The sequence below is a fragment of the Lepisma saccharinum genome, chromosome 16 (genome assembly GCF_977018435.1).
Source record: "Lepisma saccharinum chromosome 16, izLepSacc3.1, whole genome shotgun sequence".
Lineage (NCBI taxonomy): Eukaryota > Metazoa > Arthropoda > Insecta > Zygentoma > Lepismatidae > Lepisma > Lepisma saccharinum.
Genome location: NC_139244.1, coordinates 35,450,546 through 35,478,484, shown reverse-complemented (window position 1 = coordinate 35,478,484; position 27,939 = coordinate 35,450,546). Strand labels below are relative to the sequence as shown.

The 27,939-nt window shown below is 37.0% G+C and overlaps 1 protein-coding gene across 1 annotated transcript in view; it reads left to right on the top strand.

Annotated features, from left to right (window-relative positions):
- The window catches only part of LOC146000554 (myrosinase 1-like), a 54,405-nt gene extending 34,380 nt beyond the window's left edge, over positions 1-20,025 (top strand). The window contains exons 2-11 of the mRNA XM_083138300.1: positions 4,377-4,510; positions 10,439-10,573; positions 10,785-10,907; positions 13,056-13,239; positions 14,040-14,134; positions 16,356-16,503; positions 17,157-17,305; positions 18,768-18,902; positions 19,053-19,159; positions 19,899-20,025. Of these exons, the coding sequence (XP_082994426.1) occupies positions 4,377-4,510; positions 10,439-10,573; positions 10,785-10,907; positions 13,056-13,239; positions 14,040-14,134; positions 16,356-16,503; positions 17,157-17,305; positions 18,768-18,902; positions 19,053-19,159; positions 19,899-20,025 (1,337 nt within the window). The remainder of the gene's footprint in view (positions 1-4,376; positions 4,511-10,438; positions 10,574-10,784; positions 10,908-13,055; positions 13,240-14,039; positions 14,135-16,355; positions 16,504-17,156; positions 17,306-18,767; positions 18,903-19,052; positions 19,160-19,898) is intronic.
- The last annotated feature ends 7,914 nt before the right edge of the window (positions 20,026-27,939 follow it).

Below are 27,939 nucleotides of genomic sequence, written 5' to 3'. Positions count from 1 at the left end.
GTGCATAAAGTGGACTTAAAACACCAACTCAAACCAAACCAAACCCCCAGGAAAATAATGCACGAGCCGCGCCTGTCCCCACGCCTTCTGTCATAGGTTCGTCTCATACAATGCTTCTCTCAAATCTGAAACATCTGAGGGGAGTCATTGATCTGAAAAGACACGCACAGTTCAGAGGGGCAAAAAGTCCGCAATATTGAAACACCTTGACTGATTTTGTTCAAATCCAATACCAGTGCCTAACAGTTATGAAAATTACAGATCATCAAAATATCTAATTTTAGGCAGTTGGCATGGCGAATTGTTCCATTTGACAACCCAGCCCTCTCCAATCATTTGGAAGTATTCATTGCCAAACTTTAGCCTAGCAAATCGCTAAAATTAGTGAGTTTTTGTTTCTTAATAAATTAGTAATCTGGAGATTTGAAAATAATGGTAAAAGGTAAAAAGTAGTTGTTTTTTTACGCTATCATAAAACACGTTTACTTTCGCTCAAATACTATAACAGAGTCTACGTATCTAGTCCATGGGCGTCGCCAGAAATTTTCCTAGGGGGGTCGAATCGAAGATGTCGAGGACACCCCCTATCCTCAAAAATATTGTGATAAAGACAAGTGGAAGTATGCAGAAGTATGTCAAGGGTGAGGTTCATTTTTAAAATTGTTGCATTATCGGTATTTACTACTACTACTAGTAGTAGTAGTAGTAGTAGTAGTAGTAGTAGCAGTAGCAGTTTTATTTTAGTATATTTTAACATCCAATAAAATAAGTTTATTATATGAATAATATAGATCTAGTACTTGTTACAACCATGATAGTTACCTCTAACATTAGTATCAGTAGCAGCAGCAGCAGCAAGCGCAGTAATATGAGAAGCTTCGGAACGTGTGAAAGTTACAAATTAACAGAGTTTCAGTGTTGCCAATTATGAAAGTTTCGTACCAAATTCTGGTAGCGTTGTCGCCTTGTAATAAAGGGGTCCCGGGTTCGATACCCAGTGGAGGCACATAGTGGTTCGAATCGTACTGTAAACTGTGGGTCCAGTCCCGATTAGCCTTACTGTGCATAAAGTGGACTTAAAACATCAAATCAACCAACCAAATCCTACCAAATTCGATATCTCAAGACCATTATTAAACAATGTCGCAAAATGGGGTGAAATAAAGTGCTTTGTTTATAAATTGTCATAAATGGAAAAAATATATAGAAATTTCCAGGGTCATTTACATTTGTCACAAAGTTGGTGGCACCTTCATTGTATTTCATTTGCTCTATATTTTTCAAGAATAAGTAAACCTCTTTTTTCTCAGCAAAGAGAGAGTACAAACTGATTGATACATAATGTAGTTTTACCAAAACGTGATGGTTTAATAATAATGCAACAAATGTTGACAGATAGCAACTTGCTATTTTTTTTCTACATTGATGGTCTTCATCTGATAGTATTTTTGCCACACACATCCAGTACTTGAAGTGGCAATTCCTAGATGTGGAATCTAGGATCTAGAATTCTATTCTGGGAGGGGCACAGAATATTCTGCACACATATGATAACAAATAACACTGGAAATATAATGTGCAATTTTTTCAATATTATTAAGAACTTTCTGTATGCATCTAATGGGTTTGTTTTAGGTCGAATTCGTGACAAGATAAGCTAATCGGGACTGCACCTTCAAAATGGAATCTGCCCCGTGTACAATGTTTCTTCACTAAGAAATGAACCCAGGACCCTTTATTTATAAGGTGATAGCATTACTAGATATTTGTGAAATAGAAGTAGTTCTTCGTTATTTGTATATACAATGATTACAGAAAGGGATGAGCTTGATAATTCATTTCCTCAGACGAAACTGTCACAAACATGGGAAACAATTAACCTAGAACCTAGAACCTAGAACCAGTCAATGTTATTGCCTTGTAACCAACAAGTCTTAGGTTCGATTTCCAGTGTTGACTTATTTATGTGTCTAGTAAATTTAGTCCCGATTAACATATTTGTGCTAAACTTTGTTTTATTCTTTTGTTATCTGAAAAAGGAATGCTCGAAAAAAAATTATATGTTGTAATATAATATCATCTTAATTAATCATCCCTTGTGGGAGGGCACGTGCCTCCATGCCCCTCCTGCTAAATCCACCAATGGATGTGGGGATACTTTGTCAAGTTTGGGTATAGGTGAGGGTATGCTTGTATTGAATCAACATGAACACAATGCAATAGGTGGAGGATGCCAATGCAAATTATCCCAGCTGGAGGGATGTTTTACGAAAATTTTATTGAGTGATAGATAACATCCCCCAACCCCACTTCAAAAACTGCATGTGCCACATTGTTATATTTAGGCTTTCAATACCAATTTAACTGTTTCCGTGCTTGGTATACCCAGCCACTTATCTATAGCAACTCCCTTAATTTTTAGTTTTTCTCTTCGATGAGGCTATGTATCTGGATATTAGTTTTACTGAGCTCTTCTTTGAAGTCACTTCTAAGAAGTGACGATTGTCGTTTATTAAATATGTGTGCTGAAATAAAACCTAAGCTAGGGTAAAGAGTTCCATCCTACATTTTTTGGAAAACCTTTCGTGAATGCATTTAAATTTTATGATTCTTACTTGGTTTTCAAAATCAAATTTTGGAAAATACTCCATAGTTCTATCATTTGCATAATTTATTGATGTATGTGAATCTGACAGTAGGTGTAATTGTAGATAAGGAAAGCAGTTGTGGTTTCTTATACTAATGTAACATGTCTCAAGGGCACCGACTTTCCAAAATTTCTGTGGGTGCATATCAATGGTTAGATCTGTAATTATCAAGTATTGTATACTTTAAACAACTTACATGCACAATGATTGCAAGAGGCAATGATATTATCAACACGTTACTAAAAGAAAATACCACATTCATACAAATTAAAATGAAAAAATCTTCATAAATGCAATAATTTTAATTGTATTGCAGAAAGAACTATGCAAGGATTTTGTTGTGAACAGAAACTACAAAATGACTAACTTTATGTACCAAATAATAATAATAATAATCATGACATGTTAACTTTCAATATAAAACACATTCCTTCTTACGTCATTTGTACTTATGAATTTGTTTGCAATTTTGGTAATGTCAATATTTTTAGTCATTTCTTTATGAACATGCAAAATTGCCAAATCATTCAATCTTTTTTGGGTCATTGTTGACAGCAAAAACGTTTTCAATCGTCTAAGTGCTGAAAATGACCACTCAGAGGTACAAGAAGTAACAGGTATAGTTAAAATCACCCGTACAAACTTCACAAATTCTGTGAGCATTTCACGCATGAGACAACTGTTTTCTCTATTTAAAATATTTGTAATGTATGACAAGTTGGCCACTTTTTCCTTGTTCATTCTGCACACATCTATAGAAACATGTCCCTGTGCAATGTTAGCTTGTCTTTATCAAAGTCTGTACAATCTCAATGTTTTAATTGCTTATTATTTTTTGATAATGGCAAGTGAGAAATATTTATTTTATTTTGTTTTTATCAAACTAAAAATCTTGTGGGTGCGCCGCACCCACAAGATTATTTATATGTGGGTGCTTGAACCCCGGAGCACCCACGTAGCATGACATGTCTACAACCTTCACAGAAAAATAGTATAGATTAGGTTGGCAACACTTTTGAATCCTGTTCTGACGTCAACAGAAAGAGTTAGAAAAGTGATGTTAAATAATCAAAAATATAAATACAAAATGCAATAATGATGATAATAATAATAATAGGAGTAGGAGTAAGGTACCAATAATAATAATAGGCATAATATAGCAATAATATAAATATAATAATATTAAGAACCAACCAGTTTATTATACTATAGATATTGTTTCTGAATGGTTAAATGAGTATTGGACTTCATCCTCCGAGAAATCCAGAGAAATTGGTACCTATGTGCTCCCCCCTTTATTTAGGGGTAATTTTACGATTTCATCTTTAATTATGAGTTCAGGTCATTGTTGATTGATTGAGTTGGTTTATTTTACTTTGCTTCTCTTCCACTTTGACTAATCGCGAAGATGAGAATGAATGTTGACATGATGAAACACCCTGGCTGGGATTTGAACCTTGAACCCTTGGCATCATAGTGCAATGTGGTAACTTCTTTGCCAGGGAAACTGGATTCAGGTCATTGTTGTCTCTGCAGAATATTTACATCCCCCTTCTTCTACATTTAGTTATAATGGCATTTAATTTATCAACTCTTCAATCTTGATAAATAGTTAAACATTAAGTATATTTTTATATATTGATGTATGAATGGTTTTATGTTACTGGAATATAATTCCTATCATATTCGTTTGGTAAAATAAGTTGATGCAATGAGACTTCATTTCAGGTAAAGGAGAAAACATCTGGGATCATATGCTGCACATGTATCCGAACAAGACAGACGATGGCTTAAATGGAGATATTGCTGCAGATTCCTATCACCTCTATGAAGAGGATGTTGCCCTTCTGAAGGAAATGGGGGTTAGTGTCACTCTCAGGATTCAACAATTTTAGCAAGCATCCCCTTGATTATGGTGCTCCATTTTAAGATTATCGTCATATAACTTCTCACCCTGCTTAGTATGTAAGGTCTGTTGGAATATGAGAAGACGAATTTTTAAGTACATTGGCAACCCATTTCTTTGTAACAGTTCACTAGTTCTGATCAGGCCCATAGCTAGAGGGGGACAGGGGGGGGGGCAACTGCCCCCCCTAAAACTATGCCTTGTTCCCCCTGTGAAAAATGTAGAACACATTCCTATCAGGAATTCTCACTATTCTTTACAATTATATTCTATATTGCTCTAGGAACTTAAAAAATACATTTATGGATTTGGTGATTTATTAAGGAAGGTGTGTTGGATTCCATAATGTCGTACCAGAATTGAAAAAAAAATCCTTTCCAGATCCAGATTTCGGAAAATGATTTCACGATTTTCAGTATCTAGACATTCTAAGTGGTCTTGTCTTGGGGAGGGCATTATTAAATGTGCGTAATGTGTTTGGATATGTTTTCTTGAATGTATTTCTATGGAATTTGAACTGCTCAATTTTTTGTTTCCCATGTCTACCTGTTGGTAATTGTGATGGATGTGGAAGAGAAAGAGGGTGAATATTTGATTTTTTTTATTTGTTTTTCTGCCACTTCTAGTTAATTTTGACAATGAGAATGAGTGATGATATGAAACTGAAGAAGTCCCTCACAAGCAACACCCATGCCCAGGCTGGAGTTCGTACAGGAACTCCTGTCATCGTAATGCATTGTGTAACCACCCCACTACCAGGTCGGTTAGTCAAACATTACTGGGTCAATTATCAAACATTACGAAAATGTGAGAGTGTTTCATATTTATTATTTCTGTTAGAAAGCAATAAAAATTGTGGTGTGATACGAGTTACACTAGGCATCTTTTGGAGTGTATAGAAAAGGCATTAAGAAAGTTTTGCAATACACCTTTAATTTTTGCAATCTTTCAAAATACTTTCTACTACACACTATACACTTCTTTATCCTTCGAAACCAGTCATCGAACCAACTGGTTTCCTCAGGGAGCTGGGCACTCTCGTCATTCCACGCCCTTAGAAAGTCCTCTCTGTTGGAGACCTACTCCTTTAATCTGTTATTGACGCGAGGGAACAGTGCAAAATCACATGGAGCGAGGTCTGCACCATAGGGAGGATGCTCCAGGACCTTCAGCACAGTACGTGGCAAAAACTCTGTGCAAACTTTGGAGTGGTGGGTAGGAGCGTGTTGGAGAAACTAAGTGTCTGGCCATGAGAGAGCTTGAATTACTCTGGGCAGGCACTCCTCGGTGTACCACTTTGCGGTGACTGTCTTCTGTGTTTCCAGCACCCCCCGTGCCACAATTCCCCTTACAGTAAAGAAGGCAGTCACCATTCTCTTCTTATCGGATCATGATTTTCGCACAGACACGGGCGTGTTTCTATCTTCGAAGAGCCAGTCTTTTTTTTTTTGGGGGGGGGGGCTTTAGTGGGCATCAACTGTTAAGATGCTGTTGATGTAGCGAGATGTTCCATTTTCCTCAACATGCTTCAACGTGTCACAACGTGGTACTGATCACATCACCTTCAATTTGGCCGAGATCGAGAATGTGTGGAGATCTATCCCCACATCCCCTAAATGTGTCTTCCTGGCACGGTGCCATATGCATGGTGAACTATACCTTTATCTTTTATTTATAACCTAATTATTCCACAAAACATTCTATCAACTCTTCTGCTGTGGAGTGGATCCTCCTAACTTAAGCCATTCTCTGACTAGCAGGAATCTGTATCAGCATAAAAGAAACCCTGATATTTTGGGTTTGAATGTTTCTGCTCAGTGGTCGTGATAAGTGCCCCAGAGACCTCACGCTGCGAGGATGGAGTAAGGTGAATGAGGCCCATTTTTATAGTTGGTTTCGTACCACAGTCATTAATGAACATATTTCTCAAAATGTAAAGTGAATATAAAACTTCTTTCTATGCAACTTAGTTGCATAATGATGCCACCGTAATCCAAGAAGTCATTGATCAATCAAGGGGTTCTTACTTGTTTTTTGGGTGCGAAAGAAATGTGTTTCAAAAATAAAACAATACAGTTCACACAATATTTTGCAAAATGTTTAGCGTAACCAGTAAGCCAACATTGTAGTGATGTAAGAGACTCCCATTTGAAACAAATATAGGATCTGTGGTAGACTGAGAGACCCATGTTTTAATGTCCAAAAAAGGTAGTACAAATTTTTACAGAATTCATCAAAGTGTAGATAATATGTAATCATTATTATTTAATTTATTTGATTTATCTTGCATAAATAACACAACACATTAGTGTTATTGAATTCTTATTAGATTCCTTTATGCGTAAATATTTGGCTTACTGGAAACTGCAGGGAATAAATATGGAGAACGATTTATAAAGGGCTCCCTTAATGAGTTCTGAGGAAGGCCCAAAACTGTTGGTATGTATTAATCGCCTATTAACATTATCGACCTGCAATGTAGGTGCCTCAGATTCAATTTTCAGTAGCGGCACATTTACATTTCAAGTAGATACAGTCCCGATTAGCCTTTTTATGTTAAATTTTATTCCCGAATTTTTTGTTGCTCGTTGCAATTTCATGATATCATCCCTTTCCGGTTACTTATTGCTTTGTGGGGGGGCACGTGCTGCTGTGTACCCCCCTATATCTGCGAACGCGACACAATACAATAATATATTAAAAATTTGCCCCCTCTAGGATTAACTTTGCCCCCCCTACCAAGAATTCCTGGCTATGGGCCTGGTTCTGATACTAGAAATTCATAGTTTTTCTCTTTTCTGTTGCCCAGAAATCCACTCACTCCTTCAAATGAACGTCAAGTAGCTAATTTTATAGTCGTGAGCCTTGAATCAAAGGCATTGTTTTTAAGCAGTTTTCTCATTTCAGGTCCAGCAAAGAGGCTTCTATTTAATTTTACAACCTTTTCTAATTTATTTCCAAATCTTTTCATTAGCACCAATCATATGTTGCATTAAAAGCAGTAGCATGGAATAAAGAATTTGATAGCAATACTGAATTCGTTCAATGTAAATACTACGTACATTAATTAATCTGTTTAATATTTAGACAAATTAATAGTCACTTATCAAAAGTAGGGTTGAGGTGGATGGACATTGACTGATCTGAGACTGGTTTCTTTTTTTTTAACTGTTAATTCATGATTCATTTTTTCTAAAACATCTGATATTTATAGTGAAGTATTCACATAGCAGAGGTTAATACTGATGATAACTTTGTTGGCTAGAAAAGTAATGATTGCTACAACAGCAACCTCTCGTGTTGTTTTCAGTGATTGAGCTTTGATTATCTCTTTCAGTTGGTCATTGTCAATTTTTGATGAATGCCCATGACCCTCCTCATCTTCGAGACTCATATCGCCAGTACAGAATTTTTTGAAATACATGCACACTGTACACCAAAAAACTCTTCCCTCACCCCATTTACCAACATTTTGAGTTCCTTATATGGCACTGCGACCAAGTTTGAACTCATGAAACAAGACGATGTGCATTTCTTGCTTTGACAGTGTCATTGTAAATAGCCTATAATCGAGATAAATCAAGTGAAAGAAAATCATTTCAAGGCAGATAGATTAAACAATAAATAAGCTTTAAAATGATATATCAATAAATATGTATTAGAAATAGTTACTTGCAAAACACACATGATAAGATGTATTAGAGAAAAAATGCTTGCAAAAAGCACACAGTGAAACAATTCGACCATTATATTTGCATCAAGCCTAATATTTATATTGCCACATTTGAAAGCATGCAGTTTGAATAGGTACGTACTAGTAAAGAGACCACATGCAGAATTCAATACACCTTGCAGCTAATAAATGCTTACCAGGCAGAATAACTCAGTTATTTTTTATTTCTTCCACTGACTAATGCTTGTGAGCATGTACGATCCTATATAAGTAGCTTGTACAGGTCCAGAGTTCAGTTTTCTGCTTAATGGTTACTGCAGAACATGGTCTGAGAGAACTGACCACTGGTCTAGTACTGCAAGCAATCCAAGTTCTCTCTCCCATCCAAAAGTCCAGGAGGTGTAGATGAAGGAGGCTATTGGAGAAGCTGCAAGATTAACCTTCCTCCAATACTTGATCGTAAACCCGCCCATTCTTTAAAACTTCACAAAATCAATTCTGTGTCTCCAAAATACCTTCCTAACAGTTTGATGGTGGTGCTGTAACTGAGCAATCCATTACAGCCTTTTCATGGCTACTTGGTGAGAACATAATGGTAGAGCTCTTCTATTTTTTAAATGAATCAAATTGATTTTTTTTTACTTTCAACAGAAATGCTCTGTCTCTGTCTCTCTTTTTCAATGTGTTGTATTGCATTAGTTTAGCACTACTATCAGACATGAAGAAGCTTCTTCTTAAAGCATAAATAAATTATTATCACTTGAATTAGGAACCAGATAGAAAATTCCAATTCATCATATGGTAAGGCTAAAAAGTCTAAATCAATGTATAATTAATTTACTGTCATGATTCCATTGTGATAATAATTTTCCCACAACAACCAAAGAAATCTCCAAACGAAATCACAAAATATCAAGGAACAAAAACAAGAAAGTATGGGCTGGGCACAAGGCATTAATACTGACAAGGGAGGTCATCTAAGTGTCCCCCTCCAATTTCCATGAAACGTAGCAGGTGTATAGAGGGGCCCAAAGGAGAAAATATGTGTTTTTTTGTTTCAGCTAAAAAAAATTTAGGGGGCAAACCTCCCCCTCCCCCTCAAATGCCAAGATGAGAACAAATTGAAGTGGGGATTTGACCACTCCGATTTCCATGAGACTTGGCAGGTGTATAGAGGGGCCCAAAGGAAAAAATACATGTTTTTTTTGTTTCAGCTAAAAAAACGGGGATAAGGGGGCAAAACCCTCCCTCAAATGTCCTCACCCAGGTTTCGACAGGTCTTCCAATACGCATGGTATAAGAGTGGGTATCTTCCCGAAAGGTCACCTCCATTTGAGAATCCAGTGACATTCTGTTTTGGGTGGTGCCAATATGTTATGTTTGTGGTGCAGTGGCAGTAATCAGATGTAACCAAATATTATGTTTACATCATTTTTTTGAGGAGTACCATTACTGTGACGAGTATGTACATTGACACCGTGGAAGCAACAATGGGGGCGGTTTTTAATGTGATGCATGGGTGCTTGTCTTTACTTTGTGTTGGCAGATCGGTTACCATAATGTTGTTTTGTGTTACATGTTACTTTCTGGTGGTAATAAATGTTTTATACATGCTGTGTATTCATCTATGGAACTATCCTCTTGTGTCCTTGGCTATGGATATCACCTATATGATATCAAGATCATGCTTGATAGGGTTATGGCTCCAGTGTGCAGCTATTTTGACACTCCATTACCATGCTCTGGTCCGTCTATTGTTATGTCCATGCTTATTCAGGAACAACGGTGTCTATGAATTCAGCATCTCTCTAAAATTGCACTGCGTTTGGTACCTACAATTCTACAGTATTGTGCAGTGTGTGTTCCAATTATATATGCGTGTTCTTCCTATGCCAGATTTACGTGGTTTAGGGGTCAGGTCCCCAGTTCAATTTCTCATCATCTTGACATTTGATTGGGGGGGGGGGGTTGCCCCCCAAAACAGTTTCTTAGCTGAAACATAAAAACACATATTTCATCCCTTGGGCCCCTCAATACACCTGCCAAGTTTCATGGAAATCGGAGAGGGACACTTAGATGACCTCCCTTGTGAGTAGAACTTTTTTTTATGTTTGTTTCTTTTTTAGAATGACACATATTTTGACTCAGTAGACTATATGTGTATTTTCATGATTTTTGTAAATCCCGCTCAAACAACTGTTCTATTTTCAGGTCCATTTCTACAGATTCTCACTGTCTTGGACGAGAATTCTGCCAACAGGTGACACTGATGTCATCAACCAGGCTGGCATTGATTACTACAACAATCTTATCAACCTGTTGTTGGAGAACGATATTGTTCCATTTGTAGGTTCCATTTATGATTATTTGTTTATTTTGATTCAAATTTCCTTCAATCATGAATTATTTCTTACAACATTGTCATAGTTCTTTCATTGAGGTTTACTCAAGTTTTATTTACTGTTGCTTTGTTTGAACTGAATTTTCCTCCTAAGATCAGAAAATGTAATAGTTATTATCTTGTTTGAGATTTATACTTTATGTTTATTGTTTGTAGGTGACACTTTTCGTTTGGGATCTACCTCAACAGCTACAGGACATTGGAGGATTGACAAGTCCAGTTTTAGTGGACTACTTTGCAGAATATGCAAGAGTTGCTTTCAGAGAATTTGGGGATAGAGTGAGTGAAAAATTACGTTTAACAAATGTCATTGCACTCAATCTCAAATGCAGTCATCAAAATAACAATTGTCAATTGGTTATTGAATAATTTAAAATTACTCTTATGTAGATCTAGTCAATCATGTATGGTGATGTGAGTCTGCATACAAAATATATATTAGTTTCATGTGATAATGCTATTATTATTAATTATCTTAATCATGAAGGACTCCCACATAACCAAATGGGTAGACCTTTCAAACTATTATTATTATTAGGTAAAGTGTTCCCCTGTGCTTAGCACCATGCCATGAAGGCATATAGGGGGTGTGGGGGTAACGCCCCACACTTTCTTGATCCGGTCGTGAGTGGGGGTGATGTGATCAGCACCACGCCCCTGACCGCCTTTACCCCCCAGGGTTTCCCCCGGGTACCCATGTTATTCGACGCTGGGTGGATGCCGGGGCCGCTTCCAACGTTAGAAAAGTTCTCGGATTTGAACCGGCCAGGGATCGAACCCGGGACCTTTACTATTATTATTATTGTTATTATTATTTGCTACGCCCTTGGGGTACGTACTTAAATGTTATTTATACCACGGCTACAGATATCTTAATCTCAGGGGGATAGGTTCTTTAATCGAGAATTCCAAATAAGAAAGTGTTTTATAGCCAAGAGGATATAGTTAAATGAGGATCTATATTCTGGAAACTATACACAATACAGAGAAAATATATATAGCAAAGCTTGTATGTATGTATGTATATATATGCTGATTCCAAATTTATGTCAGTTATATTCTTCTTATACATATATGAATAATTGAAAGGAAATCTTCTTCTTTCTTCTCGTAATTTCTAGGAAAAGGGCTTCTTCTTCTTCTTTTCTTCCTTCTATTATGGGAAAAGGCTTCATCTTCTTTTATATCTTTGATTATGGAAAAGGCTTCTTCTTCTTTTCTTCCTTCTACTTTTGGAAAAGACTGCTTCTTCTTTTCTTCCTTCTACTTTTGGAAAAGACTTCTTCTTCTTTTCTTCTTTCTATGTTTGGAAAATACTTCTTCTTTTTTTCTTGTTTCTATTTTTTTAAAAGACTTCTTCTTCTTTTCTTCTTTCTATGTTTGGAAAAGACTTCTTCTTCTTTTCTTCTTTCTATTTTTTGAAGAAGGCTTATTCTTCTTTTTCTTCTCTTTGAAAGCGTAATCTTATTTATTACTTATATGTGCTCGCTTTCCCCGTTTCTTTGGCAAACAATACAAGCTATACTTATAGAAACAGTAGGGTCGACTAAACTGACAGTAGCGCCACCTCCTATGTAACGACCAAAAGGGGAATAGCCCAGGATCGCTAACAGCAAGCGCTGCCTATGGCCCAGTGCATCTAATAAGAAGCGCAACCGTAAGTGCTTCGGGGCGTCTAATTTGACACAGCGCCACCAAGGGATGGACAAATACAAAAGCTGACGATGTTCTCCTCGTCAGAGTTATTAAATTAAATTTTGATCACTAGGATCAAAAAGAGATACATTTCTGAATTCATTTGCTCACTTATTAACTTTCATAATTGTTTTATATACGAGCATATTCTTATTTATCTTAATTGGCTATATACAACATTTTATTCACTCCTTCTATAATTTTTATACTCTTCCTTTATGTATTTTTCATTTACTATAATATATATAATCGCTCTTCTCCACTCCTATTTTCTACAATGAACTCTGCTCTTATTTATATGGTGTGCTGCCATCTATTGTCGCTCTCGGGAAACATTTCTTTCTTGCATTTCTCATTGTGTCGTCGGAACTGGCACGTGAAGTTTCTGTTTTGAAAATGCATAAACATTGTATAAACATGTAATATTGCTTCTGATAATGCAAAAAATATAAATAATAATACAATCCCCTGCATGCATCATGAAATTACAACAGTTAATCTTATGACAATATTCACTTTTTGATGAGTGCATTTATTTGAATTTGAAGGCATTTGTTATACACAATATTACTACTGAATTACTGTTATATACCTTTGTTTAAAATTTCTGGTGCCTATTATTGTGAATTATAGTGCCCTTTCCTGGCTTATTTGGGTTGTTTTTGGTTTCTAGAAATTGGGGATCTAACTATAACTTACACTTATTTACTTCTTAAAATTTTCTCCCTGTAGGTGAAATACTGGCTAACATTCAATGAACCACACACACAATGTATTTTGGGATATGATGAAGGAGGAAATGCACCAGGAATTAATGCACATGGCATTGGTGGATATCTATGTGCACACACAACACTCCTTTCACATGCTAAAGCCTACCATATTTATGATGAAGAATTTCGAGCTTCACAGCAAGGTAAGTAATGTAATTAGCAATTGAAGACTTTACTTCATGTTACTTCAGATAGAACTACAATGAAATATGTTTTTCATGCAGGAAGTGAATTTTTGGACTTTGCATTACATTTTTTAATGATTGCTTATTTAGTTTTATTTTTCAAATTCCAGTTTGAGAAGAAGCGATTCACTACAACTTACTTTACTTCAGTTTTAGGTTACTAATCATCAAAGTTGAGAAGAGTGTGCTTATGTACCACATCCTGTCTGTCTGTCCATCCAACTATATTTCCATACCAGAACATACTACAGTTATGAAGACAAAATTTAATGATTTGAAAAGCATACCAAATAGTAGCAAAATGCATAGTAAATTATCTTCACCAGACAAAGTCCCTGTCTTTGAGAGACAACAATAATTTTCAAGTCTGTTAAGGACAGGGTGATAAAATTTAGTGAATCTTTAAGACTCAGTAAATTTTAGTTTAATGCATTCGTAAATTAACACAACTTTTCTCTCCATCTATTTACAGGAGTCAAAAATCAAAGTCAACAAAAAGTAAAGTACCTTTACATTGCAATATCTGTGAAACAATTTGAGCTATAAATATGAAGTATGATGAAATGGATTTTTTTGCAGAATACCAGCTTGATGGGTTATTTGCATTCTCGATTAGCTCTTTCCTTGGACTATTCTAAAGAACAATAAAAACTGATAAGTACCTAATTAATTCATTGTTTTCTACTCAATGGAAGGTTTTTCACTACAAACTGTAGTTTTTCTTGCATATTATGCTCACAAGAACATACTCATTTCAGGTCAGGTTGGCATCACACTGAATACTGGCTGGTATGAACCAAAAACAAATTCCACAGAGGATCTGCAGGCAGCAGAAAATGCTGTTCAGTTTCAGGTAATGGCTTATTTTGCTCTTTAACAAGCATTGCAAACTACACAGGTTATTTACTAAATTTTAACAGTGTCCTCACTCCTTCTTCATCCATAATATGATACTGCAGTGGCAAAGAGCATATAATATTGGCAGATGTAGGATATTCCCTTACTTTTGACAACAACATTATTTTTCACAGTTACCTTAACCATCTAGGAACATCACAATTTCAACTGCTACATATTTGGATCCATGACTCTTCTTATGTTGTTCCATGAGCACTCCCTACCCCAGATGAAACAACAGGATAAAAATTTGGAAGTTCAGAATTCATCATCATGTCCATAGTACAGAGACCAGTCCTCTGCTGAAAGTTGAGGAGATTGTCACCTCATACATCCTTGAATATAAGTCTGAAAACAATGTGTAAAAAATCCACAGCAGGCAAAATTATTTTCAAAGATGGTCATGACTACTGTTTCTTTCAGGTAGCCCTTTGTGAGCGTCTGCTATTGTTGATAATGAATTGGAACCAGTGGCGGTCCCTCCATGGAACAGAGGGAACAGGCTGTTCCCTTCTACTTATCGCCCTTTTCAGCTATTTAAATTATCTATAATAACATAATAAGAACACTTCTTTCTTCCGAAATCAACACGCTGAAGAAAAACTTTCACCCTGACTGGAAGTTTGTTTACTTCACCTACCCTCGTCGTCCCGAAGGTAAACGATCCTCATGGAGCCACTTCCCACCGCGGAAGCTGAACTCTCAAGCTGTTCCCTACGAGACACAGCGAATTCGTTTTCCTTCGAGTTTTTGCTATGTGCTAAAACTTAATTGCATCGTAGTGATAGATTGGAGTGTAGGAAGTCTATAGTTTCCTAATCTCATTGCAAAATTTCGTCTGCCAGTCATAACGAACTGGAAAAATCTTCTAGAGTCTAAGCGTCTGCTAAATGCCTTGGCTAAACACTGCGAAATAGCTTCCAAGGAAACAGCTCGCATCCACCTATTCCACCAGCAAGACAAGCGCAGCGCAGGACAAGAAAGCGAATGTTGCGAATGTTGTATGATTGACCGGATGAAGATGAAAGCTTTTAGTACATTGAACTTTACAGAAAAGACAGCAGACATACACCTATCCTAACCTAATTAGAAACTAAAACCAAATCGTACACAAGGCATTTTCAAACAAGTTACTACAACTCTGTAAAATGATTAACTGGATACTCTTCCAGTGGCGAATTTTTGTTGTCCTTGTTTGTTCCCGAGAGGGAGTTTGGAACAGTTCGGATTTTGTCATAATTTATACAAATCTAGCGGATGTCATGAAAAAACTCTGCCATCTGATTGCCATATTGAAATACAATGCTCAACTCTAGAAAAAAAGATGTCAACTTAATCTACAAATGGAGAGATGAAATCGGTTTCAACAAAACATTTTTTTTCTTATCAATCATAAATTGCTTTTATTCATTTTTCCTTTGTTGCGCATCAACAATTTTGTTTTTAATACATCTTGCTCAAGATAGGGAAAGATGGAAGGCCTGTGTTGCTGCAGCCATGAACCTTCGGGTTTAAGAAGGCTAGAGAGTTAGTTAGTTAGATGTTTTGTTTAGTTATATCATATTTGCTTTAACATTGGTATTTTCATAATTTTTATCGTGCTTCATGTATGTCACTTCTGAAAATTTTTAACTTTTGTTTCTTATGTTTATTTGGTTCATTTCAACAAGGGTTGAATTTTACTTGGCTTACTGTATTATATTCCGACAGGTATGGGAGGGGAGGGGGCAAGTGCAGGTCACCTGTTCCCCTGCCTGATTTAGCACAGCACGCCACTGATTGGAACCTTCAGATGTTTCAAGCGATCATTGAGAACTTCAGAGGTGTCAGAGTACCAGATGACCTGACCGTTATGGACACGACTGTTTAGTGGATGCAATGCCCATTCAAACAAGAGGTGGAGAGAGCCGATATATGACATTACTCTCACCAGACAATATACTAATTTTATATTTCATGGTATGGTAATAACAGTGTAGGAAGCCATATTTTAATCTATATTGACGACGTGAGAAAGTTTGCAAAATATCACATTGGTTTGCAAATGTACTCTCTATTTTATGCATGCACTTCATTTAATTGAATAAAGACAATCAGTATTTCAACACAACTATAACTACACACACAATATATAAAATTTTGCCCCAAACTGATATTTGTATTTTTTTTTTTTTCAGTTTGGCTGGTATGCGCATCCAATCTATTCAGAAGGCGGGGATTATCCCTCAATAATGAGAGAGCTCATAGACCAATATAGTGCAGAAGAGGGAAGGAATCGATCAAGGCTTCCAACATTCACACCTGAGCAAATAGAATCCATTAAAGGTAAACAGGAATGGACCAATATTAAGGTTCTGAGCCAACATTGATAAAGTACCAGTATAAAATTACTACCTCTCTTACACTGAGGTGTATCTTAATAATTTATTCCTCTTACCAGCTCTCGGTAGGCATGCAATATCTAAGGATTATGGGTTCTTTTATAATCATTTTTATTTTTGTCAACCTCTCAATGTATATGCTCAAGGGCATTGCACATTGTCATTGTTGGTACTTCACTTCCCAGGCCAGAGTTCAAGTTGGCTTCTTTCAAATAGATTCAGGCAACCTTTTCAGCACTTCCAAATAACACTGGAGATTCACTACATGTCCTTGTTCAATAAATTCACAGTGAATCAAAGAAACACACAAGCATAGTCTTCATGTGTGAGTGGGACTGAGTGCTTTCTTTCAGCTGGCTTCATGACCAATGTGTAGCAATTACGTCAGTGATTCATGTTTATCATTAGAGTTGCCTGGTGCCAAATTTTCAAAGCCTATATTTGAGGAAGTTCATCATCTGTCTTATTTGTCCTGGCCACATAAGAAACGTTCTAAAATTTGACATGAGCATAAAACATACAAATTTGACAGTATCTGGAAACTTTTGGCCAGCAGTTTGTATAACATAATAATCAACCCATTCTATTATGTACCAGGAACTCATGATTTCCTTGGTCTCAACCATTACACAACACACTATGCCGAAGCAGGAAGAGCAGGACCAAATCCATCTTGGGAAAGAGATCAGACGAGCATCCAGAGTTCTGATGATTCTTGGCCAGAATCTGCATCCTCCTGGCTTAGGGTGAGCAGCATTTCCATTCTTATCAGATCCATTAATAGAGCCAGAATTTTTATGTACAAAAACAAATACGAAATATGGTAATCAATATTTGAAATGAAATATGAACTTTGCAAACCAAGTTTATTGCAAATTTTCACTCAAATTCTAATTTTTGATGAAACTAAATGCATTCATCAAACTCTTAATAAAATACAAGGAAGTGAAAATTACAGTTTATAAACATTAAGCATTTTGAACAAAGATGTGACTTTTTTTATTTCTCATCCTTATGGAAGGTAGCACAGGGGAATGTTACACAACCTTTATAATGCAATGTGATAAAGCAGAACCTGTGTTGTTCTTGTTTTAACAGTCTGAAGATACTAAAATCTCATGAACCGTTGAAGATAGGAACTCTCTGGGAGCAATGTTTTGCTTTCACAGTATAACTTGCATCTGCAAGAAGCTCATAGAGCAGGAGAAACTGACAGCAGAAGGAAGCTCTAAGGAAGCATGGAATCAATACTCATTTATTTGGTTGTGCAGTGTGGCTGTGGCAATTTTTAGGTCTTAGGAACGAATGTAAAAAACTTTCATGTTGTTTTACTTGTAGACAAATTGATTTTGTTACATATGATGGAGTTAATGAGGGGGAGGGGTATAGGAGGGGGTATAGGAATTTCCCTCCAAATAGAGCCTGGTGTCCCTGCAATAGATGTAAAATTTTCAACCCTGACAGGGATAATTTTATCCCCCTATAAATAAGTCACATTTGTAACAAATATTTCCAAAATATAAACTTGGTCATGAAGCAAGAATAATTTTGATCAAGAGTACAATTGCTGAAAACACATAAAAGTATTCCATATCTGAGAGATTCTCAACAATATATAAAGTATATGTAATTATTGGCTAAATATAGAGTAATATGTTAATAATTTTTATATGGAAGGAGTTTTGAAGATGGATAAATTTATCATTATAATAAGACTTTTCATTTCATCATATTCACATTAAATACTTACACAAAAAGGAAGATAAGAAAATGTTAATTTAAATTGAATATTGGCTCTATAAATTTATAATGAGATAGTAATAAAGATGTTGCAAGATGCAGTAAGAATTAGTAACATGGATGATGTGAGAGATAAGTATTTGTGTAAAGATAGGAATGAGACTTGTGTGATTTTCAATATTGTAATATTTTGTTACAGTTATTGTTAATAATATTATGTATTTATCTCCTCTCAAAATGAGAGTAAGGTTGATATCTTGTGGATAATGATGGCCACAAAATATCAGCCTTTCTTTACTGTGTTTCCTAAACGTTTAATATCTCCTACTTTATATATTTTAGTTTATCCACCCTTCTGGCTCTTTCCCTCATTCTATTACTGTGTGTGTGTATTTCCTTGTTTTCACCTGAATCGAGCAGTGACTGCATTTTCTTTAGAGAGAATTTGCTAAAGCATTTTTCTCTCAGATTGTTCCTTGGGGATTCCGTAAGATCCTGAACTGGGTGAAGACTGAGTACAACAACCCACCTGTTTATGTGACTGAGAATGGTGTTTCTGATAGAGGAGAGCTCAATGACACCAGAAGAGTTGACTACTACAGAGTAAGTTCTTTAGTCCTTTTTACCTAAATTAAAATCAGAATCACCAGATAAAATGATAAGTCATCATGATCATGTGCTGATGCTCATACAACTCATTATCTTTGTTCTATTCATTAAATGTGTTGTGAATATTGTAACTTGCCTTTACAGAGTTATATTAATGAGATGTTGAAGGCAGTCAAGTTGGATGGATGCAATGTCCTAGGATATACAGCATGGAGTGCCATTGACAATTTTGAATGGTTGAGAGGATACACGTAAGTTTAATATTTTTTCTTTTTTCTTTTTTCTTTGTCTTGCATTGTTTGGTTATTTTTCCCACTTCTCTATTGAATTGAGAGGTTGAGCAAGTAAAAAAATCGATGAAAGTTTTAGGTGGTTTTTTAAAATTAATACTATTGCCAGATTTAAAGTAAGTAAGTTTATTAAAAATATTTTTGTCATTAAAAGCAATATAATGCAATACAGCTATTTCTGTAAGAGACATAAAATTTAAACTTTGTTACTGAAAACAAATATTAGTACATATGATTTGATAATGGCAATGTGAAATACAAGGTGCCCAGTAATAACTAATTCCGTAGTATGCACAATTTGGTTTTGAAAATTTTGAGCATGTGGGTGCATGTATAGTGGTCTGCACAAGTATGGATTGGTAAATTGTCCATAACTATTTTCATGAATATTTCCCTTGCATCTTACATGTTTTTAAGGACTGGATCTTTATGTATGCTTGTGCAGAGGTTCTCATCACATGAAACAAAGCTGATAACCATGGTAATGGACAATTTGCTTGGTAATTCTTATGCATCACACTCTATGTATCGGCATCATAAGTAGGAAAAGGGGACTCCTTATTGTCCAAAAATAACATATCAGCAAATCAACAGCATTACTTTTTGAAGTAACTTACCCAACTCTCAGTGTGCATGTTTGTGTGTGTGTATAAAACTTAATATTGAATCATAACCTGAAATTTTATTTTCAATTTTCCAGGGAAAAGTTCGGGCTATATTTTGTGGACTACAATGACCCTGCAAGGCCAAGAACTGCTAAGGAATCATCTCGCTTGTACAAACAAATCATCGCTGACAATGGATTCCCAGAGCCCACATCAAAATAGATATGAAGGTTAAATATTGTAAACTGTAATGTATTTCATTAAAAGCATTGATTAAGATGTTTTTGTTGTTCTTTATATTTGATATACAGCTTGTTAAAACAAAAAGAAAAAGAAAAATGAGTTAATGCAATTAGAAAGACTATTCTTTTATTTACTATGCATTTCATGTATTACTTTCTTTAAATGTATTCATTGAACGAGTGTAAATGGAAGTTTAAAATAATAGTAATATATGTTTGCTTACCTCTTACTCAGAACATACATGTGTACTAAACAATTTAAATCTAATATTGGTGCATAAATTAGCTCTAAGTATCACCCAGCCTCTATTCACTGGGTGGAACCAGCTATAGAGTGTAAAGGTGGCTGCAGTGCGATGCTCATTATATTCTCTCCTCTTCGGCTGATACCATGACTCTCATGATCTTCAACTGCAACTTCATGGACTGCGTGGACTGGAGCCAGATGTTAATTGACACAACCAAACGAAATCGCAAGTTTACCACTGGACTGGATTGCTTACAAACAAATGGCTGATGTTTAGCTATTTAGAATCAACGTTGAATAGTGGAAATATAATAAAAGACAAAATTTAAAGTTCAGCTGGATGTTAGGCTGGTGACAGCAAATAAATTTTCAAAATTGTTTATTCTTTCGAAAAACTGGACAACCTTAGCATTCAATAAAAAATAACGTAGGAGTGATTTACCACCAAGTGAAGATATATTAGGACAAAATATTAATCTTAATGATCTCCTGTCCTGAATGAGGGTCAAAATATTTACACACTGTCCAAAATCTTGTTGATACTCCTACATGGTTTCATGATGGGCTAAAAATATACTTGAACAAGGTTACCCCCTGTACAAAATCTCATTATTACATGGTTTAATGGTGAAAGGAGGTTAAAATACCCTAAATAAGTTTATCCTCTGTACAAAAGCACATTATTTTGTGGTTTTGTAGCGAAAGCAGGCAAAGATATCTTAGGATAAGTTTGCCCCCTGTACCAAAGATGATTATTTGTAGGGAGGGGGATAAAAATATTCTTGGACAAGTTTATCCCCTGCACAGAAGCTCATTATTATGTGGTTTTGTGGAATGAACGAATGAATTACAATTATGGGTGTATCCATGGGGAAATATTCCCTTTTCTAAAATCATTACTTGAAATTTAAATCACAACTTGTTAAAAAGGGTAAGACCAGACACTAAAATACTTCCTTAGAGACAGTGTAAAAGACTCTCGCTTCTCAAAAATCTAAAAACAGTTTTTAAACCCTGGCATATGACAATGTGTTGTAGAGGTGAAAAGTTTGTCTGGGGGTGTTAAATTATGCATATTTGATAAGAACAGGTGTGGTTTGGCATATATACTGCATAGGAGCAGTGAATTCTAATGTATTGTATCCACTTCGAGAATGAATTATAAACAATGTCTTTACCTTTCCACAATTATTCGCTACACAATAAGTAATATTGTATTTGTGGCCAAAACACAGCAAATTCTATTGCTAGAGAAACCATGAATCCACCGCAGTGGTGCAGTTTCTCAGTTGAACCTCCACCAGACATACCCTACCATAGTGAAAGCATTGAGAGGCAGGCAGAAAGCTAGAGTTGGGTATAGAGAAAATATTAGGGCTGAGCCGATACCGATGTATTGGTATCAGCCAATACCGGCAGTATCAGCATTTATGAGTATCGGTTGATTTTCTTTTATCGATACCATCCGATATCAAAGATTTTCAGTGGCTAGAAAAGTGGGCAAAGGCAACAGCTCGTCTCAACATTTGTTCTTTTTAAAAGTTCGTTCACCCTTCCTTGGGACTGATTGGAAGACCAGCGCAGGAAGTTCATAGAATCTCCTAGAAACACTGGATAAAACCCCACCCTCCTGGGAAGCAGATGACAAGATCAAAGGCATGGGTAAGTGAAAGCTGAACCAAAATGTGACCATGAGGGCATGGAACTGCTTAGTTAACGCTGTACGAAGTAAACAATTAATTGCCAATTCTTGCTTGAAGCTTGTGTTGGTAGGATAGGTGGATGTTTTTAAATCACCTACCATGCTAATGCCAGATCAGGTAGTCACAGAGTTCTTGGAAAAGAGGAATGAAGGTCACTGTGAAAGTAGCTTTGTTTTATCTACGTTGCAGTGGGAAGGGGAATCAGCAATTTATTCTTGCCCTCTTGCGTCTGTGTCAGTCTTTTGTGTGACTGGTGGTATCGGCCAATGAGGGTTATTTATTTCTTCCGAGATTAGATTGGGAACATACGACTTTGAGTGACAGTACTAAGGAAGGTTAGTGTTTGTTTGAAGTCCACTTTATGAACATCTAGGCTAATCAGGATTGGACCTACATTTTAAAGTGGGACCCAACCCACTATGAGCCTCCACTGAGTATCGAATCCGGGATCTATTGATTTTGTTTAAGAGGCGACGGCGTTACCACTACACCAGTGGGGAGGCCCCTCTAAACATTTACGTACACCACACCGCTATTTACAATAATAATGTACATAAAATATTTATCAGGAACTTTACTTTTCATCAAATGGACGTACCATCATCATTATTCATTTTTTTTACTTTTTTTACATTAATTTCCCTGCCATGACAGTTGTTTTTCACAAATTTTAGTGGTCTTAACTATACATAAGCTAGATGATGAATATTTGCTGCTTTATCTCTGATTTTATAGCATCCCTGTGTATCACACTGGATAGTGATGAGTGCTGGATCTACAAGCCGCAAAACCCCATGGTCTGGGGGAGGGGGGGGAGCGGAGACAAGTAAGCCTTTAGGGGGCCCTCAGCCATTGGCATAATACAGGGTTTGTATATGCCTATGTAAAATATAAACATAGTTACTCAGAGTACAGAAGCAAATCTACAGATAAAGGTAAAGTTTTCTGTGCATATAGCACCGTGCCATGAAGGCACATTTAGGGTATGTGGACCCCTCATATTTTCGATGTTCGGCAATCTTTGAGGTGATGTGATCAGTACCATGCTGCGGCCGCCTTTAGCCCCTTCCCCCCCTGCCGGTACCATTTGATTTGAGGCTGGGTGGGTCCTAGAGCCGCATTATGCAGGGACAAAGCTGAAAAATTCCACCTTAAGATCACCCACCCTGTGTTTCCCGTGTGGCAGTCAGACTATAATCAAATTAGACTAGAATTTCACAAGAAATGCAGTGGTGAAGATTTTGTCAACCTATCTTTCTTTAATCAGGAAAAAGTTACGACTGCATGATTGTAACAAATGTATCATTTTCCAGGTGTAAGGAAACAGTGTCATATATATACATATATATATATCACATCACGTTCTCTGACATCACCCCCTTCCCATTTAAAAAAAAAATAGTTGAATTCTATATGGCACCACCAATATGGTGGACGTCCGCTTGGAACAAAACATTGTGGTTCCCCCTCAGTATAACCTGTTTCAATCATGACCAATTGTACCCAACCTAACTCCTTTACTTTTTAAGGGACTTTGGAATCACTCTCTAGACCCTTATATGTGACTTTGTCAACATGAGATCAATAATCACAAACACATGCATACTTTATATATGTATATACGTTTATATTTATATATATATATATATATATATATATATATATATATATATATATATATATATATATATATATATATATATAATATGTGCGTGTGTGTGTGTAAAAGTAGGTAGGTAGAGGGATCTTTGGTAATATTTTGCGGGGGGCACAATCTTTGTAGATCCGGCACTGGTAGTGTAATGTCAGCTGAAAATCTGACAGTTCTTCTTGAACAATGTCACAAACTTGGTCTTGACATGAAAAAATCATGAGTCAAGGTTATGATGCGAGTGGCAGATTTAATGGTGTGCAATCATGAATAAATCAACAATACCCAAAAGGAATGTGTGCGCACTCTGCCAGTCATATGGTAAATGTAGCCTTATCTTCAGCCATGTCGAACTCCACCTTAAGAAACTGTTTTTGGTACAGTAAGAGAAGTTGTTTTTTTTTTGTCAGAATAATACATGCAGTGGTGAAATACTAGAAACAATATATTGCATTGTGTACCAGGCAGTAAAAAACACTATTTGTCAGTGTGTGCGTGTCTAGTAATTATTATTATTAATAACATTTAATAAGATAGTATTATTAATATATCACTGTTATAACACTGTTTTAATTTAGAACTTTATGGGCTTATGACATGCATTGGGGAATGGGCACCCCTAGCTGAACCCCAAATTTTATTTTTGATTACGCCCCTGTTCATATGATAAATTTATTGGATGCTAAAATAAACTAAACTAAAACTGCTATGCTACTACTGCTGCTGCTACTACTACTACTACTACAGTCAACACACTAACGTTGCCACAATGTTGTATGTATGTTGTATTTATGATGAATGTTGTATGTAGGGGAACAACGTTGTGATAACGTTGCATCAACATTACAAAAAAACATTCCACTGAATACGCTTTAGTTTGGATGGTCACCACCATCACCATGAGCGCCTCAAGCGTCAGATCGGAGTGTTTTGTTTAATCTGAATTTGTATGTGCACTGACCACCAAACCTTATATTTCCTACGGCGTACACTAGATGGCAGTGCAACTCAAATGCAAAACAAACATAACTTTTAGTAACACAAATAAGGATAACTTCAATTGTAATTAGTGAAAAAAATGTGTTTTATTATCCTTCGAAAGATGTGTGAATATTGAAGTTGTAAGGAAGATCAGAAAATGAAATATGTTGAATACAAGTGAAACTCCCATGATAAATATTTTTATCCCAGACTATATAATCAGGAGCTAAGTGCTGCAAAAAGAAACTTATTACCAGGTGTAGTTTGAGATTTGTTAATTGATGAAAATCTCCAGACTAACAATTGTCTATTTTGGTGTAGCAGGAAAAGTTTCTATAATATGTAAAGAGAAACTGTGACGTTGCAAACATGAGTTTTTCCTGTTACACATATGTAGTAGTGATGGGTCATGGCAGTTCCTTTTCGGGAGGCAGTTCACCGGAGCTCGCTCACCGAAAGGAGTCGTTCACCAGGAGTCGTTCAAAGGAACGACGAGGCCACGGAGCATGCTCTCGGACGAGGCAGTTCCTTTTAGAAAGGTAGTTCATTGGAGCTTGCTCGTTGAAAGAGTCGTTCACAGGAGCTACCATACCAACACAGCTCCAAGTTGGTTTCGTTGGGCGGGGGAGGGGAGGAATCCGCCTTCGCGCAAGAATGGAAGAAAACATAAACAGCTACTAAAGTCACTCCGGCTAGAGTTTGGACTTGAGGAACCCCAGACTTTTCGTCTCCACTTGTGCTAGTGTGAAAAGGGGGGGGGGGCAAAAGCGGTGTTGCCAAACGTCTGAGAGTCTGATTTTTTTTGTCCAGTCGTACAGGACATCTTTTCCTGTCAACATGCACCCTTCGCTCGCTCGCATTTCAGGCAGAGGCAGGGAGGCGGAGACCCACGCTTTCGCTTGCTACCCCTAGGCAACCGGCTTCGCCGTGCTTGGCCTTTTTGGGAGTGGATTTTCTCGAGGAGGGGGGGGGACGATGAGCTACGTCGAGTTCCGATTACTCAATATTATCCATCCTTTATAGTTTATATTAATTTCATTGTTGTCTACATAGCGATATCAAATAGTGAATTATATATTGATTGGAAGTGAACGAACATTATGTGTTTTACTGATATCCTCACAAGAGTATCTACAGAATGTTTAGTAAGATCCTGAAATTTAGGTTGAATTCAGAATTTATGTAATATTGAATGGGTGATTGGGTCGAGGGGGACTCATGGGGCTGCAGTTCCCTCCCGAAATTTTGAGAAATTCAAAAGTTTCAACTAAAAGTATTTTTTTAAAAAATCAGGAAAACCAAATTGGTAACTGAAGAACCTCTTAAATCATCATCCCTCCCTCATTGTTGAGCTTCTGCAGCATTGCTGTTGTAAACAGAGTTGCACGCATAACTAAGCGGAAAACCGCCACTATCAACAACCAGCAACAAAAGGCGGGATATCGCTCGCTCTCGCGCTCTTCTCTCCCCCTCTCCCTCTCTCGCGCAGGTTCGTAGGAGTGAGTCATCGACTGGGAGCGTTGGCAGCATACAAGCAAAGCTCACGACTCCTGAGGAACTACCACTTGTCATGGCAGTTCCTTTTCGGGAGGCAGTTCACCGGAGCTCGCTCACTCAAGCAGCCGTTCAAAGGAACGATCAACTCCTCTCGATGTTGGTTTCGTGCAGCTGAAGTGAGGGGGGGGTGGGGGAGGACTTGCTGGAGTTAGCTTGAGTGAAAAGAATTAGGAGAGAGGGAACTCCGCCTACTACTCCACCTACCACAAGAAAACCAGAGCACGTACACAGCAGAAACAAAACAAAACACGGTCGCTCTCTCTCGCAGTCATGAGTTATCGACGGAGCTGGAACTGCAGGAGCGGTTGACAACGTACACTCAAAGCTCACGACTCCGAGGAACGACCACAGAGGAACTGCTCGTTCACTCCGAAGGAGCGAACAGTTCACAGTTCCCAAGAGGGAGTCGTTCAAAAGGAACGACTCGTTCACGAACGACCCATCACTAATATGTAGTATATACAAAAATGGTTTGGCAAGATTCATAATAGCTTACCATGTGAAATAACCATATTTTAAATTTGCATTGTTATATTCGTAAATTACACAGGCAGCAAGGTAATGTTGCAAAAAATAACCCCCCTTGACAAACTTCTGCATATGCCACTGGTCTGTCACAATATTTTGAGGGGTGTCCTCGACATCTTCGATTCGACCCCCCCCCTACAAAAATTTCTGGCGACGCCCATGGTTCGATTGTAATGGTAACGGGACTTTAGGGACACCCTTTGCAAAGTAGTGGCCATATGTTACTTGCTGCAGTTCTATGTTAGGTCGATACAAGGCAGGGGCGCGCCGACTTGTCAAAATTATTGGGGGGGGGGCTCTGATCACTGAAATAAATTAATGAATGACTCACTCTCTCCCTTTTTTAAGTTTTGGCCTCAGTGTTCGGAATCTCATAAAAGCCCATCAATTCCTCAAAAATATCAAAATTTTTATTCACAGTTCGAATGCAGAATATTAATTGTCCATGGATGGATATGTCACAAGTTTCGTCAACCACAATAGCAAAATATTCCCGACTTTTAATTTAATATCTGCTACCACGGAGCGCAAAACAGATCCCCCTAATATATCAATGATCTCGTTCTGAATGTCATGTGAGAGCCATTTGTAGCTTGATGTCTCATCCACTACCCTAGTCATACACATCGTCTTTTGAAACTCTTTTTAGTAAAAATTTTAACAATACTCATAATTACATACTTAGTATATAGTAATAAGTCACGTGTTTTGCTGTCTCTGGTCATAGCCCCCCCCAAAGTTGATGGTTTAGTGGTCTCAGCCCCCCAAAGTTGATGGTCTAGAACATTTCAAATGTGTATTTAAAGTTAAGTTCATGTGGCACAATTCAGAGTAAACTTTACAAGAGAAGCAAAATAATATATTAGATCCTCTTAAGCAAAATTATTTGGGGGGCTCTGCCCCCACATCGTTAACATTGGGGGGGCTCGAGCCCCCCCCCCCCAAGCCCCATGGAGTCGGCGCCTATGATACAAGGTACCATTTCTTGTAAATTTTGACGGTAATCTGTGATCGTAACTGCACGTGCGGAATATCATTGCAATAGGAAGGATGACATATATTTCTTCCAGCGCGCAAGTGTAATATTAGGCCCGATCGATGCACCGTTTCGTGTATCCCGCTATGGTTGTTCGAAAATGTTGACGTCATCTTTGGACGTAGCCTATCTGCACCCATGGTGTATCATTTTAAGTACAACAGACCTATTTATTGAAATAAATTTGTATT